The 17,362-nt window shown below is 46.8% G+C and overlaps 1 protein-coding gene across 1 annotated transcript in view; it reads right to left on the bottom strand.

Annotated features, from left to right (window-relative positions):
• The window catches only part of BAZ2B (bromodomain adjacent to zinc finger domain, 2B), a 55,598-nt gene extending 43,485 nt beyond the window's left edge, over window positions 1-12,113 (bottom strand). The window contains exons 1-6 of the mRNA XM_010149708.1: window positions 11,960-12,113; window positions 7,748-7,909; window positions 6,096-6,289; window positions 4,454-4,663; window positions 3,401-3,799; window positions 505-1,114 (exon numbers count right to left, since the gene is read on the bottom strand). Of these exons, the coding sequence (XP_010148010.1) occupies window positions 505-1,114; window positions 3,401-3,799; window positions 4,454-4,663; window positions 6,096-6,289; window positions 7,748-7,909; window positions 11,960-12,113 (1,729 nt within the window). The remainder of the gene's footprint in view (window positions 1-504; window positions 1,115-3,400; window positions 3,800-4,453; window positions 4,664-6,095; window positions 6,290-7,747; window positions 7,910-11,959) is intronic.
• Window positions 12,114-17,362: the final 5,249 nt, after the last annotated feature.

Raw genomic sequence — 17,362 nt, 5'->3', positions numbered from 1 at the left:
TTAAGAGCCTCTAAAATAGTAGCCTGAATGCTGTCTATGAACCCTGCAGCCCTTACCACTGGCCTGGTACTCTTCTCTAACCTTGCTCACTGACTGTTCTGAATGAGGCCTAGAAACCTGATTTTCCTGTCCTTCCTGCCAATCTCAGGCCGGTTTGGTCCCCCTCTGGCTAGGGAAGGCTGTTCTGCAGATGGGTTCTGCCTGCCAGAATAATGAGCCATCAACCAGCCTACTCTCCCCACCCCCCTGCAAGCAGTACATGAGCTGTAGGCAGGGTTCCAATAGCCTCCCCAGAAGTCTCTGGAGCCACCTTACCTGGAGAGCTGAAAGCATATAACCAACTACCAGAACACCCGAAACACGATTTTGGATCTGACACAATGGGGGACTGGGAGACATGCTACTAGGATACTGTGTGGGCTGTGCTAACCCAAAATTTCCTACCCTTATTTCAAGGTATGGTAGGAAATGCATGTTTTCAATACTCTAAAAAGGTTAAACCACCTGATTGGCTATCATCAGAATCATCATCTTCATCGTCCTCATCTTCATCTTCGTCATCGTCATCTTCATCATTTGAGTCATCAGAGTCCTTACTGCTGGGGGCATCTGAGTCTACCCCTCTGAACTGCTCCACCACCAGCTTTGCAGAATGAAGGCGGTGTTGTGGTTTTACTGCATTTACTGCATTATTGCTGACTGGTTTATCCTTTCCTGAACCAGGTAACACAGGAGAGGTAGAGGGCACAACAGGGGTCCGGTTACCACTTGGTTTTTTCCCACACGCGCTCAAGTTTACAGGCAGAGAAAGGGGGGCACTACTAGAAATGGCTACGCTTTCATTGATCTTGGCCTGGGCTTTCAGCTTCGTAGTAAGTGCAAGAGGAGCCTCCTGGATGACGCTCTGAATAACTCCATTGGGTTGGTGATTACCTAAAAGTGCATTGGTCAGGAATGGATTAGAATGGTTGTTTTCCAAGGGTGTGAGTTTGTGATGAGCTGGTGAACTAGATGTTGGTTTGGGGCTTGACAACGCTGCAATATCCTTCTTCAGGTTCTTAGATGGTTCCTGTTTCTTTAGCTGTGCTGCTGGGAATGTCTGTTTGTATTGTTCCTAAGGAAATAAGAAGGCAGAGATTTAAAATATGGAATTTTTTTTAATTATTATTATTCAGGCAGGTGAACTCTACAGAATCAACCATCTGCTAAGCTATTTTAGTCAAAAATAGGTGCTAGGAACAACAGAAGAAATGGGTAACTACGAGTTATATGAGTCCCTTGTGATTTTCACTGTAAATAGAGTAGGAAAAGACAAATTGGACTCAAGATGAAGCTGATCTGGACTATGCAGGGAAGGGATCTGCCCCCCAGCAGCAGGGGCAGGTAAGCATTAAAGCCCCCCCAGCCCCACACCCCTGCCATGGGCAGTGATAGTCCAGGTTGCTCCAAGCCTCATCCAGCCTGGCCTTGGACACTTTCACACAGTTATTATGCTTCCTGAAAAAAGGAATTTTTAAAACAAGAATACTTGAGGTACTGGCATAGGAAGAAACTCACTTTTTACTCATTTCAGCATGTAAAATCTCATCAGTGAATGTAAAAGCAGCTTCAGGCACTAGTTCATTTTAGATAAATACAACACACTAATGGCTACAATACCAGCAGAAACCCAGGAGAAGGCTCTTGGCATAGAAAAACTTTGACAGAAAAAGAAAAAGGCAGGGTGGGAAGGTATCCCTCAGAAGCACTAGGATATGCCAGCTCCTTAACCTGAAAAAGTACGACTTGAGAGTTGGCCAGGTACCAATCTGCAGGGGCTCAGGCACACATGTAAAGCTTGCGCCATCTTTAGTCTCAAGACTCTTTGATGGGAAAAGAAAACACACTATTTTTGATGAAAAAGAATAGTCGAATGGATAAACAGTACTTTTTAAAATCCATTTTTAAAGGTTAAGTCAAACCCAATATATTCTTTCAGTTACTAACACTTAGAACTTCATACGCAAGGTCTGAAACCCATGAAATCAATATTCGCACAGTGCACATTTCCAGTGACAGTTTGAAAGGAATCAAGCCCCTGAAGGGGCGACGCATTATCAGCCAAAGACTCGGAACCTCAATTTGACAGAAGCCTCTTCCAATGGCAAAGACAGGTTTTCATCTCTGTAACTCACTTAACCATTTCAGATAAACTAGCTTATTTCAATTTTACAAAGGAACTGGGAATTGAAAGTCAAGGCAGTGTTTCTCTTCTGGTCTAGGAACAAAAGCGAGGTAATAAACCCCTTTTCAGCCCTCCCCAAGGCCCGTGAGTTAGCTGGGCATCGGCACTCAGTCTCCTCTTCACCAAGACTACCGAGTGAAAGCAAAGGCGGGTTTTTGTAAGCACACCTGTACGTAAGCAACACTCCCCGACGCTGCACCTGTTCTCCTCCAATCCCTACTCGCATCTAACTCAAGTTAGAAAAAGTCACCACTAGTCCCCATAATCACTGTGAACAAGACAAATAACAGGATCTCCAAGGAATTTTTGGAACTACAGAACCATTAAGACAGACCCATGCTGCTGCGTCCTGACCAGGACGACGGACGGTCGAACTGACTGCCACAGCCATACTGACTCTTCATGGAAACCAGCACAGTAATACCCTTCTGTCTTTAAAGAGCAAACAAAACCCCCGTTTAAACCAAACAGGTTTTTAATCAAGGCATTCAGCTGCTTTGTTTGAAATCATCATTAAATTAATTAGTTTTAGTTACTTTGACTTAAAACTATCCAACTTGAAAGCAAGCAAAGCCATGCTTACCCCCTAGCTATGGAAGGTATTCAGTGAGTCTTCCCACCCAGACTAGGAGAAGCACCCCAGCCACACAACTTACCCACAGTTTGGGTAAAGTCCCTGGTTTGCTCGTGCCCTACTCTCACAGTACGCTGATTCCTTTCAACGCATCTGTGGAGTTCCACTAAGTGATGAGCATGGAACTCAAGTCTGGCCTTACGGGACAGTAAGCCGTGCTACGATGACATCGCGTATGCACTAGGGTATGCACATGCACCACAAGTAGATGACGTTTCTCCAAGATAAAGTTATGGAGTGGTTCAGGGCACCTGTAGTCAATCATCTCTAAAATTAAAGCACAATATTTGCTGTTCTTTTTTAAAACAAAGCAAAATAAAGAACCCCAAACCTGCTACACCCAAACACCACAGCTCAGAGCATACATCACCTACCCAATTCACACCTCTCAGAAATCTGTACCAACTCTAAAAACACACCAAAAACCCTGAGAAGAAAATACAATTTTAAAACATTCTGTTTAGAAGATCGTGACAGCCTAACCTTGTTAAGGGGGCAGCGCAGGTAACAGATAACCCCAACACCCCCGATCTGTCACTCACCCGTTTTGATCTTCCATCGCTGGTCAAAGTGAGAGATTCTTCAGAGGTATTTTTATTCCCTGCTTTGAGTAGATCAGGGGAAGGAACTACGAGTTTTAAATAGGTTTCCTTTTTGGCTTGATGTACCAAAGACACAGGTTTCACATTGGGAACCAACCCCGTCGACTGTATTACGCTTGTGTGTTTGTTCACAGATTCCTCCTTTGCCTGAGAGCTTTGGAAAATAAACGGAAGCTGCTGTGACAAAACCTGAGGCTGCTTCTGCTGGGACTGGAATGATGAGTGAGTCTGTGGATCAGACACAAGAGGTATCTGCTGGTGTGTTCTTGTTTCTTGGGACTTTTCATGGGGGTTTTGTCCATCAGTTTTCGTATCAGTTGCACCACTATGCATTAGCACCTGCCAAATACACATTTTTGACTGGTCATATTAGATCAGTTGAAGATCCTTTAAAAAAAAAAAATACAGCACCAGTCCTCAGGGAACAAACTATTACACCCTTCTTGGCAGAGGATGAAAAACAATAATTTTAAAATCCACCTTGTTCTATATTTATTGTTTAGGCATTTTGCTCCCCAGGCAGTTTCAGCATGTGAAGACACCGCTTAGCAGAGGAGTACTAAACCGTGGCTCTTTTTAAATGTATTTTTGACTGTAAACCTATTGGGATATCCAAGATTCCCATTTTGTTCTCCTATTGGCTAAGAGGGAAAGTAACCACTCTACCAGGAAAAAAGCAACTTGCAAAGCAATATGCATAGAAAGATCCATTTCTAATACACTCTCAGCACACAGCACTTAATTCCTTTGTATTTCCCGTTTTATGACGAAAGAAATAGTCTAACAACTGTTAAAACCCTGGCCCGTAAGGAACAAACCACACACAGCCACACATATAAACGAAGCAAAAAAATCCCATAAAGCCCTGAAGCAAACCGCCAAAGAGCGTTCTTAGTGTTCGCCATGTGCGGTTAAACAACTGCTCACTGGTACCAACGCAGCACAAACAGCTTTCAGCGGCAACACTGCGAGCAGCAGCGCGGGATGTCATACCTTGTTCTTGTTTTTGTGATGCGTTTCGGTTTCAGAATCAGATTCGTCATCTTCGCTCTCCTCAGCACTCTGGTCCTCCTCCTCCTCCTCTTCATCCTCCTCCAGATCATCAGAGTCACTGCTGCTAATGCCTTCACTGGAGGTGTCTGAGGAGGATCCCGAATCACTGTCACTGTTACTAGAGCTTTCCACTGCTTTTCTTCTGGGCTTCTACAAGAAAAATGAATGTTCCATTAACGGTTCTGCTTTAATCTGTTAAATCACCTTCTTATTACACGTAGTCTTTAAAACAGGAAGACTGGTAGTAATGTGAACTGCAACCCTTTAACGCAAGTGGCAGGCTGCAGAAGACTGAAGAGAAGCACAAGCCTTGTGCTTCACAAGATGATGAAAGTGAGAAACTGGTGACAAAGTTCTGACTGCACACACTACCAGACCAGTTGGCATCACTGCATTTCAAAGCACTATGTCAAATTCAGGCCTAGCAAACCTCGACGGAATGTACCGCTTCCAAAAAAATGGAATGCCCCAAGCTTTATTGCAAACTAACACGGAATAAAACATTAGATCCAGCAAGGTGTTTCAGTGACACATTCATTTAACCACGCTCAAGCTGTAACATCACAGCGTATGCTGTCAGCAACGCAAGGTCCTGTGGACTGAAAAGAACATGCGCAACAAATTGCTTCTGGGGTTTGCTTCCGAAAAGCAGACCAAAACCTGCTGGAATACTCCGACAACTACGTTACATTTCAACTCTTGGAAAGAACAGATTCGCAGACCAGAATGAAGAGTAAAAAAAACAACACACAGGAACGCAGAAAAAGAAGAAAGGTGTAAAAAACACAGGAACTCCGAAATGTTGTGACTGCAAGACCAGATTTTGATGTGCCATGGCTGAGGAAGGTCAGCTTTTGGGGAGCTGACGAAAACGAGCGCGCGTGTTTTACGGACACCCCTGAACACGTGGGCTTGGCACGCAGCTGCATGGGGCCGCGCTGCCCACCGGCATTACACCCCAACGACGGGATGCCATTTCCTCTGGGAAACCGCTACAGAGCGGGAAAGCTGGACACGGACTAAGGCTCATCTACCTGTCAACTGGCTGGTCTCCGCGTCTTTTTTCAAACTAGGCTCCCTATCAACTCCCATGCTGAGACAGCAATACCTCAAACCATCACATCTCTGCAAACCGTGAAACCCAACTTCATTTTGCTCCTGAAATTTTATGTATTTTAAGTTAAATGAAAACATAAACAGACATAATTTGTAATACAAATGTTTATACTCTAATAATATCAAATACTGGTGTTAAAAATGATACACCTACTTTTAATAACTAAATAAATGAAATACAAATACATTCTCACATACAACTATTAACTATCGGAATTAGTGCTGATGGGAGCTGTTGGTTCACAAACACGTCAAAACCAAATAAATAAATAAGTGAGAAACAAATGAACAAAAAAACCCCCGACAGTGACAAGCGTACAGATCTTGCTCTAATAAACAATAGTAAGAAAACCCCCAAACATTCTGTACTAGGAGAGAACACTTCAAAATGCTGCTGGGTGTGCAATCGGAACACTTACCATGTCCCTTTTATGTCTGAATCTTAAGGATGTTCCTCTATATTTACCTTATCTTTGATTTTGTCAGCTCTGGTGTCCAAAAGCTGCACTTTGCTTTGCTCCTGGTTGTACTTGCGGCCTCCTGCTCCTGAGGTAATAGCTTTCACTTGTCCTGCAGATGTTGCAATGGTAGTGGACAGTACAGATGTGCCGATACCGGACACGGCAGTGGTGCTGTTCCCATTCAGTGATCCGTTGATACCTTCAGATGACATTTACAAAGTGACACAAAATCTGAATAGCAGATACCATCTCCCAGACGTTCCCGCCACGCTCACCCAGCTGCCAGAGACGTTAACAAGCCACGAGACTACTGCAGTTAATCCCAATGCACATGGAAAATCCACCATCCGAGAGTCACTTTGATTTGCTCGTGGAGTGATTTTAATTACATGCAGAACACTTATAACTTAACGGCAAACACACAGAATGCTGTGAGGAAAAAAACCAAAAAACCCCAACAGTCTGAAACTGTCCACTTTTAAGCCCAAACTATCCTTGCGTTTAGCCAGGGGCAGAAGAATTCAAAAATCTCACAGAGAAATTTATTTACAATTCTGAAGTATCAATCAGCTCCAAAGAAAACCACCTGAAGCCCAAGGTACTTTGAGAGTTACGCAGTGTGTAAAAGGAGGAGGAGTGGGAAGCTGTGGGAATCTGAAGGAACAGCCACATTCAAGCATGGTTCTGTCACCGTTGTTTCCCAAGAAAATGCCCCGAACGCCTCCCACACAGCAATCCCATGACTGTTATTAGACTGACTGTGAAACACACGCCAGGCCCTAAACAAACCAAAGCCCCATGAAAGAAAGCTCTGCTTGTGCCTCCGAGATTCACAGAACTAAGTATCTCGAGTTGGAAGGGATCCACAAGGATCATCAGGTCCAACTCTGGCCCCCCACAGAACAACATTAACCCACAGACAGAGTGTTCTCCATGGACAGGCCTGGTGCCATGGCACGTTCCTGGCAAGCTTCCTCACCCTCGCAGCAGAGAACATTTTCCCAACATCCAACATAAACGTCCCCGATGCAGCTTTACGTCACCGCCTCGCATGCCGACACAGACAGACCAGCGCCTCCCTCTCCACTCCCCGTCACGAGGAAGCCGTGACGGCAGCGAACGCCCCCCAGTCTGCTGCCCCCTGAGCTGAACAAAGCTGGTACCCAACACCACGGGAACGCGGCCAACACCTCCGGATGGCGGGCAGTGCCGCTACCTGCGCTACAGGCTGGAAACGCCAGAGAATGGCCTAACGTCAGTGGCTATTTGCACGGAGATCGTGCAGGCGTAGTCAGCCCTCCCCTCCATGCCCCACGACACAACTGCCTGATGCCGGCTTCTCACACGCAGCGGATCGGTATTCCCTGCAGAAGTACAAGGCCTGCTCCACCACACCACAGTCTTGGAAAGAAAACTTTTCCCTGCTATTCAGTCCCAGACAAACTATCTAAGGGAAAAGAGGGGGGAAATACTAGTATTAAGAGTATTCTGGTATTGAAAGCCCACACTCGTACGCCTCATGCTGAGCTCGCAGAATGCATTTCCATAGCATTGCTTAGGAATGGGAAGAACGACCAGAGGTAAAGCTCAAATTCCCCTGCTTTCTGCACGTGCAGAACATGGATGCAATTATTCCCTCTACAACACCAGCTGTTACCTTTTTCTGTGCTGCTCCAACTGCTTTTTCCTGTAGCTCTGGAGTGGAATGAAGCCGAATCATGATTCTGGGCAGGGGGTGCAAACAGCGCTGGAACTCCCAAGAGCGGTGGGAAGAAAGCTGCCCCGGGACGAGAGTGCGCGTCAGCTGCTCGCCACCATTCTGCACCGCAAAGGAAGTGAAACCAGACTTCAGGTGGTCCAATAATGCATTTCAATACTCCTGTAAGCACGCCATGTGCGTGATCCAGAGTGCGTTTACCCAGCCTGGGAGCAAGAAGAAAACCCCAGGCTTCAAACCATCCCCCTTCTCCCCAGAACGGTGAAAAAGCACAACAGCTTTAAGTAAGCTCTGCCATCTCCGTCCTGGAATACTCCAAGGCCTCTCCACAAACCCCCACCTGAGGGGCAGGGCCCCAGGGAGTGACCTATCTAAGAGTAGTCTCTACCGATAGCTGCACACCCACTCCAAGGGATTTCTGCCCTGGAGTTCGGCACGGGATTGGAAGAAGCAGCCTGTTGTTCTCTGTAACATCCCTGTTACCATGGTTCTTTTACAACCAGACGCAGGACCACTTCTGTGAATTCCAGTGGTTGAGGAAGGAATACACATTTCTTACTTTACAAACACTCCAACACTCCTTGTGGGTTTGTTGCTGTTTAAAACTTCCACCTTAAATGGTTATTGACTACTGTTCTCCAAGAAAATGAACTTCAAAGAAGCTGATGCAGTCCCCACAACTTCCAGTTGTTAAAGTCCTTCACTACAACAGCAGTCATTTATTTACCCAACCCTTACGGAATCCTCTTCTGCACATTCTTGAGCTTCTACAAGACCAAGCTGGCTGGCGTTTCTCGGTAAGCACCGCTAAGCCTACAGAGCCCCCCAGGAGGCGCATACGCAGCACGCTGCCCTGCTCACAGGCTCCTGCACCTGAGCAGGAGCCCACAACTGCGGACTCCAGAGGTGCATGGAGGACACCCTCACAAGTGTCAGGGTCTTTTCCACCAGCTGTCGTGGTAGCTACAATGACCTTTTTAAACACATTTATTAGTCAACAACTGAAGAGAAATGGAACTGAAGGGGTTTGCCTTGACAGAAGCAGCTACTGGTTTGGAAAAAAGTTTTTGGTTCAGGGGTTTTTGGTTGTGTGTGTTTGTTTGTTTAATTTTCATTTTATAAAAAGTTAATGAACTTCCTTTTCTTGAAAATTAAAAAAGAAGAACCCTTCAGGGGTGATAATATCAGAACAACAAGACTGGACTGTTCAGCTTTTAACAGTTTCACACACTGGGATTACTGCCCCTCAAAGCCAAACCACTGAATCACGGTATCGGTTACTCATGTGAGAAAAAGGCTGGCAATTTATATTCTCATGGGGATGCATTTAAACCTCTTTCCAGAGTCCATTTTCTTTTCCAACGCACCTTCTTATTTTCAGCAATGGGTGAAAAAGAAGAAAGCAAGGAAAGTATCTGTTTCCTTGACCAGAATGCTTCAATTATTCAGGAACTAGTGCTGCTTTGACCAATTAAACCAACAGTATGGGATCTATTCCATAATGGTCTCACACAGGTGCTTTGTCTGTTTAACCTGGGAATATGCCAAAATAATTCGTTTGCAGTGCAGCCTCCCTGGCAAAGCAGAAAGACTTCCAGTGCCAACCCACTATGCATCATGGGGACCTGGCAGGGTGTGCAACCAGGTTTATTGCAGAGGCTCCAAATAGATTACTGATTGCTGAAAAAAGAAGTAGATTAATTGGAATAAAAAGAACCTAAATGCATAGATTAATAAGAGATAGTAGAGGCACCTTAACCATAATTGTTTGTTCTTAAACATTTTATTAGATTCTAGAGAAGTGCGTTTTTCAATATAAAGACAATTCAATTATCAGAGATTTCAGATATCGCCCTTTTTTTTTTTTTTTTAATATCACAGAAGTAAGTAACATCTCAGTTTAGGAACGGCCAAGGAGACCAGTCCATCCTGACTACAACATATCTTGCAAATTCAAGGAAGTTTTGACTCAATGACATTGCTTTTCCAGCCATGGGTCATTCCCTGGGAAAAGAGTCTTTGGCTGGTGAAACACCCCTGTGAAGTTTCTCCAGGACCAGGTACACCTTTTCAGGGAGGATGCAACAGTAACCACAGTGTGCTGTGCCAGCTAGAGGAATAGATAACACTCATCAATAAAGCTGATGGGAAACAAGTGACAGTAAACTCCATTCCAGCTTGGTTTTCAGAATACAAAGTGTGCTTGAGAAAATATGTAGGTCCTTAAAGACCGCATGCAACCAGGCAAAGGATCTGACCATGAAAAGGAAACAACCCACGAATACTGGGAATGTGGAGCTATTAGTTATCAGAGAGAAATTAAACTTCTTAAATTAAAAGAATAAAATTTTTAGAACTAGCTCAAAAAGGACTGCCTGGGTTTTGCGACAAAGAAACGGACAGTTCAGTATCTTCACTACCTTACTCACCTGCTGCAGTCTTACCATATTTTGACAGACCAGACAGATGTGCTATATATACACAGCCTGTTACATGCTGTAAGATCTACACAGCAAACCCAGCAAGGAGAGGTAGATGAGTCACAGACCCTCCGTTTGGGGCTGCCCATTTACAGTCAGATGGAAATGAACTCCTGCCACATTCTAGGAACCACCACGGAGACCCATTTCAAATGGGATGGGCTAATGAACACCGAGACCAGAGTCTTTTAGAGCTGAATTTGTAGTGGGGTACTGAAAAATAAAACCGTATCCTGGGCTGGATCCAGAGCAGCGTGGCCAGGGGGGCGAGGGAGGGGCTTCTGCCCCTCTGCTCCGCTCTGGGGAGACCCCCCTGGAGCCCCTCTGCCATCGGGACAGGCTGGGGGGGGTTGGGGGGTTTGTCCCTAGAGGAGATTCAGCCCTGAGAAGAGAAAGCTCCAGGGAGACCTTATTGCGGCCTTTCAATATATAAAGGGGGACTCTAAGAAGGATGGGGACGGACTTTTTAACAGGCCCTGTAGTGACAGGACAAGGGCTAACGGGTTTAAACTGAAAAGGGTGGATTCAGACTAGACCGAAGGACAAAACTGCTTACACAGAGGGTGGTAACAGACTGGCACAGGCTGCCCAGGTGGCAGATGCCTCACCCCTGGAAACACTCAGGGTCATGCTGGACAGGGCTCTGAGCCATCTGATCTAGCTGAAGATGTCCCTGCTCATTGCACAGGGGGTGGGACCAGATGACCTTTAAAGGTCCCTGCCAACCCAAAATATTCTACTATTTGTTCTGGACCAGCTTTAGTTAACAACTTTTCTGGCTGATGTTAGAGTGATTAAAATACATAGTTGAGACAGAATCCCAGGTACGCAGACATGCTGCTTTCTATTTTTCTTCCCAAGGAAGCTGCAGATGAACAAACAAGGCTGCAGCGGGGCACTCTGAAACTCTGGGTTCTATTGTATTAGGGCAGAAGAGTTTTTCCAGTTTGGAAAATACACACTCTACCGCAAGAACAGTTTGCTCTGAAAGCAGTGGATTACCACAAGTGTAAGCTGAAATGTCCCTGGTTACGTTATAAGACCCAAGTTGGTACTCAAACTAACAAAAAGAACGTGTGTGATCTGCTCTCCGAAGTGAAGAAAAAAACAGCAGGAAATAGTTATCTGCCATTTCTTGTTCAGTTGATGACATCGGCGTTAGTTATTCAGTTGACATACCAGTTTCATTCACAAAAATTAGATTCTCGCATGCAGAAATCTTCCTGTCAAGGCTAATGTTTCCCAATTCACCTTTTCAATCTCAAATTCCATTAGAATAAACTGTTCCTCCAGATAGAAAAACACAGCAGGAGTTGGGCTGGAATGCTGAGAACGTGCTGTATGTTCAAGAAGTTGATTATTTGACCTTAAGGTGAAAGTGGCACAGAGTTTGCTAAATCAATCCTTACTTTGGCCCTTGCTTCTGCAGCAGCTTTGTAAACTGAAAATTTCTCTCACATTTGAATTATGCAATGCTAAATTCATGTCAGCCCTTCAATAAACAAGTACTATGTAAAACATGTTCACATCATCTGAGTGTCGTTTAGCACAAGAAAACCCAAATATTTTCCTTTGATGCACCTGTGCAAGGGCATAATCTGGGCTGTACCAATAACTCCAAGTGCTGACAAACACCCAGGTCACACTGCAATATGTAACTGAGCCATCTTACCGCTCGTGTTGATTGTGGAACTCAGTGACGCGGCTCCAGTGGAAAGGCCATCTTTCAATACGGCTGAAGCTACAGACGGCGCAGAAGATGCTGGAGTTGCAGTAGCTGCCGTAGAGGAAACGGATGATGACGTTAACCGCTCCCCAGACTCCATATCTGCAAGAGAGAAGATAGATGTCTCTTCTACAGCAGGAAATGCAATCACAAGGGGGCTCCAGGAGTTTCTGTGCTGGCCATGCCTCAGGATCTGCACTGATTCCCAAGTGGCTCCTGAGCGACCTTCATGTGGAGGTACAGCACAGGAACAGCACTCGGACAGCCAGGGAATCTAGCACAAGTGCACCAGCAAGGGAATTGGGTAGAGCTGTTGAGAGCTATGTCACCTTCCAACTGGAACACCAAGAGCCTCGCCTGGGAGCGCCATGCACCCCCTCCACTGCCCAGGAGCCTAATTTGGGCTCAGACTGGTGCCTTCAGCCCTGGCTGGAGCCAGGTCACAGCTGCAGCCCAGTCTGTACCCACGCCACCTTGCTAGATCCTCCTCTTACAGCTTCCCTCCCAGCCTGCATCAGCTCCTGCCTTTTGCTGCTCCTGATCAGTCTCCTGGATAGACCCCAGGCCTGGGAGATGATTCTGTCTGGAGCCTGCGACCAGCACAGGGCTCAGCTCCTGCGGGGCTGTGCCAAGGCCAGGAGAAGCATCTCCTACGTCACCCTCACCTGCCTGCTGGCCCTCCTTGCAGAGGGGCCCTGCTCTTGCTGTTCCTAGACAGAGCCCATCTTGGAAGAACCTGCAATGCACGCGCGCAAGTCCACAGATAGTCTCTAAACTCAGGAAAACACCAGCGATTACGGTGAGATAGTATAAATAGAAGAATATAAATATCTTGTAAGCTGCTCGCTTTTCTCCCCCTGGTAAGCCGTTCATCTAAAATAAGGCACTTTTATTTGTGCCATAAAATGCCTAAACCAAAGTTACCAGACTTATTTCACTGAACAAGCATTTTAAGAAAAACACAGTAAAATTAGTATTGAAATAGCACTTGCTGAGAAGTAGTGCCTCAAATCCTTAAAAAGTGCAGCCAAGCAAATGCTGTCTAAGCACAGGGCTGGGAGTCAAAGGACTCACTCAATCTGCTGGAGCTGTAGTTGACAATCGGGATCGGGGTGTAAATGAAGCGGGGAAGAGACCTTCCAGAGTCCCTTTGTCATTACAAGGGCACCAGGGCTAAGCACAGTGAACTCCTAACAGGGAAACCCCTGAGAAACCGGGGAGCCTCCTTCAGTGACAGTGGCAGCACGCTCTCCCAGACGGGTCGCCAGGAACGTGAGGGGCCGAGTACCACGCTGAAGTCAAACAACTGCTGTGAAACCTCGCTCCCAGTCTGTGCAAAACTGTATGCCAAGCACACAAGGGAGACACCTCCCCAGACTCTATTTTAATCAGTTGAGAAAAGGGATGTGTTAAACAGCACTCCCGATCCAAATGATGTTACACAGCGACTTCCTGAATCCCCGCCTGAACGGCGGTGTAGAGGCTGGTCTCTCCCTGCTTCTTCTCGGCCAGTAAAAACGAAGCTTAAAAAGCCACAGAAAAACACACAAAACATCTGGAGGGGACACAGCGCCCATTCTGACGAAATCATGAATTCCTTATCACTAACAGTCTCTCTTCGTGGCAATTTTCCATGTGGCCTGTAAGGTCTCCAGAGACAAGACGCTACCGTCCCCAAGTGCACACTGTGCTAGGAAGGGAACTACCGTACCCACCAACTGCCTGCCCTTCACACAGACTGCCAACACCCCTCTGCCGAGAGCCACAAGGCTGCAGTGGTTTTACCCTTCACAGCCCAACTTATCACACAGACGCAGAAAAATCAGCTACTTCCAGCGAGAGGGTACAGAAGGTACCGACTGCTGCACCGAGTGATGAGGGCTGTGAACTCCTTCAGAACAGCGCTGGAAACCATGACAACTGCTTCCTTCGCAGTGTTCATCACGGCAACGTATTATTCAACATTTAAAGTTTTAAATTCAAGATTCCTAAATCCATACTCTTCTCCAATTAAACCTTTTCTATTCCCAGTTGGAGAACCTCTCATTGATTTTTTAGTAGTCTGTGAACATAATTCAGCTGAACTGTGACTCAGTAGAAGCAGGTCACTGAAAATATGGTCTATACCATATGCTTCAAACGGTACATCCTGCCCCTTGAATCTACAAATATTCCTAAGGATAATAATTGATAGAAATCCCTTTCACAATGGATTAAGATTTATGTCTGTATCTACAGATTGCAGTCTGCAGCATCTGCACACACACGTGCTGTTCCACACTATAAACCCCGACCTCTCGGTGCACAGAGACTGGGAAACAGGCAGGAATGAATGTGACAGGGTGCACTAGGAGCGGCTGAACTGGGGTGAGGCCAAGGGGCTGCCCTGGAGCAGAACCCCACGGGTTTACTGCACTCGGGTGTTCCTCGCGGTGGGCACGGCCACCAGGAATGCACAGTACGCAAGGACGGCATCAGGAAACCAGAAACCATGGTAGTTGTGCCTCCCGACAAAACAGCCCAGAACTCTCCGATTTCTAGAAAGAAATGTTGTCACTTTGTCACATTTTCACATATTCCATAACTGAGCACAGTCAAGACCCACCCACAGGCGATCCGCTTTGCGTCATCCACGTGAGGATTTCCTTGGAAAATCAGGGCCTGTTTTAACACAGAGGCCACATCCCGCTGTACCTGGAGCTTGCACCCATGCAAGCCGCCCATCTGAGCGGGTGATACAGCACCTGGTAAGAGCTACCAGAATAGAAATGAACTGCTCCCCTAAGGCTCCCCCCACCTCCCCTCCTTTTATCTGTTTCGGTTTGCGGGGGTGGGGGGTATCTGGGGCGACGTATTTTCGACCTTTCATTCACCTGCCTGGTTGAAGTCGTGCATGGGAAACTGGAATATGATGCTTTGGAAGTGAAGAAGTGCCACCCTGTTCCCGGAGGCACACATCCTGCTGCTTTCCAACCAAGTCAGCCCCTAATCATGATCAGGTCATTCCTCGACCCACAGCAGATGGCAGACCCCAAGAGATAATCCCCGAAACAGCCATTAGTCAGGATCAGCCAGAAATACACTGCAGCCCTAATGCATCCTGCAACTACAACCGTCCGTACCACGCACAGAAAAGCCATCTCCTTTTTAACCTCGAGTATAAATGAGACATTTGTTCCACTGCAGTGCATTTTGCCAGCCAATGCCTGTGATGAACACTCACACTCGTTCTCCAGCTCTCCTACTTGCAAGAGAGAAATTGAATGAGGAAAACTAAGGGGGTGGGAGACTTTCTTTTATTTTCCAGGTCAGTGATTTACATCAGTTCCTCTCAGTGCCTTGCCCAGATCTCCACTTACTTTCCCAGAATTTTCCATAGTGACTAACAATCATGAATGCAACCGAACGCCATGAAAACAGAAAGCGAGCTCTCGTTGAGGGAGCGATGGGAGTACGTGCTGCTTGACAGAAAGAAAATGTTGTCTTCTCAAGGAAAAAAAGACTAATATTTAATAAAAACAAGAACACCAAAACCAGTGTAGAGCTTACTAAAGGAAACAACAACAAAGTCCTTTTCACATTTAACAAGGTGACATTTCTTTACATCACCTACCAATTCCATGTCTGAACTAACACCACCGCAGGGAAAAGCCACATTCTTACTCCTGAAGTAACCGCCTCCACAGAACGTCGTCACAGACAGACAGCATCCCATCAACGTTAGCTGGGATGCACGAATACTGCAAAGTGCAGCTTGAAAAAAGCTAACCAGCAGACATCCCTCCAACTCCTACGTGTTTCATTATCTCAGCGATTACCTCCAACACCGAGAAAAAGCAGTTTGAAGTCCGGGGGTAAAAAAACACTTCAGCCTCTTTCAGTGATCAAACAGGTATCTGACCGCCAACTGGAGGGACATCCCACGACAGCCGGTGTTCTCCGGCCTCCCAGCAAGGTACTTAACTGCTTCCCACTGTAAAGCTGCCCACTGGGACAGCTCCTCAAGCCAAGGCAAGGGCTCTAACACTGGATCCTACAGCTGCCAAAGGGAAGCATGCCATGTGCTCAGAGCAGACGCCCCAGCTCAGCACAAATCCCAAATGCAGCTCCGTTTTGTGAAGTCAGATTTAGCATCAACCTCTTCTCCTTCAGCATGGAGCAGAGGCCCATAAGGCCAGCACACAGCACGGGTGCTGAGGCCTGACCCAGCAGCCCAGGGCACCTGCGGGTTCTATACCATGGCATCACAAGGGCCGTAGCACCAAGGAGCGGCCGTAAAAACCGTGGTATGCCAAAACATACACCAAACAGGTACCCTGACCAGAATCTCACTCCTCGGAGGAGTGTTGGACCCACGGGAATGGGCACAGTTTGTTACAGACCAACTACAGACAGGGGAGGCTCCCAGCAATCCTCCTGCTCTGCGACAGGTTCGGGCTCAAAACACGCACTCTGCTACTGCTACCCTGTTTCAGACATCCAAACTCACATACGGTGTCAATGTAACTAACGAGATGCTCTTCATGGGACTCAAATGCGGTCCAAGCCTTAAAGGCCAGGTTCAGTGCCAAACATTCCAAGTTTTGCAGAACTTCACTGTAATTCTGTCACTTTCAATCATTTCAGCACGTCACAGCAAAGCAAGACAGTGGAACAGGGCTGTATCCAAGATGTGCACTTTCTCCTGAATTAGCGCTATTCTGAGTCCCCGTGAGCTGGCCAATGCTGACCCCACCTCCTTCCCTAACCCGCCTGAAGACTCTTCATCAGTCAGGGGCTAGGAAGTTCTACGTATACAAAAAGCTAGATTTGGCTTTTCCTGCTCGTCTCCGTGGACACGCTATCTAGAGTCACTGGAGGCAGCAGTGTCCATGGACTGAATTACAGGGGCTGTCAAACAAGGATCTGTGTGGGAATGACAGAAGGAACTGTGACCACAACAGTATCCAGAAAGTTTTTCCAGTGGAACATTTTGAAAACTGAAATCGTATTTCAGTTGAGCACCACAGTTTCTTACCCACTGTTACACACTGTAAGTACCAGTGGAAGCAACACTAATTCCAAAATCCAACTGAAACCAGGTGAAAGACTCCCACAGCCCGCGCAGCTTCCTGACCTTGGGTGCGACCGCGCAGCACGCCGGGCGGCAGACAGGCACAGCAACTGCTGCAGCAGTACCCGGCTCGCTTCCACCGGGAATCGGGGGGGAATTCCTTCAGGAGCTGGCCCGATGCCGACAGCGAGGGCTGGCAGCAGGAGCCTGCTGCTTCTGCCAACTGTGGCTGTCAGCGTGTACCTGTCGCTAGGCAACCACAAAGCCCGCGCCGGTCCCGCCCCCGCCACGGCCTG

The sequence above is a fragment of the Eurypyga helias genome, unplaced genomic scaffold, assembly GCF_000690775.1.
Source record: "Eurypyga helias isolate BGI_N326 unplaced genomic scaffold, ASM69077v1 scaffold10284, whole genome shotgun sequence".
Classification (NCBI taxonomy): Eukaryota; Metazoa; Chordata; class Aves; order Eurypygiformes; family Eurypygidae; genus Eurypyga; species Eurypyga helias.
Note: the sequence above shows the minus strand (reverse complement) of the source record. Positions and strands in the feature narration are given on the sequence as shown.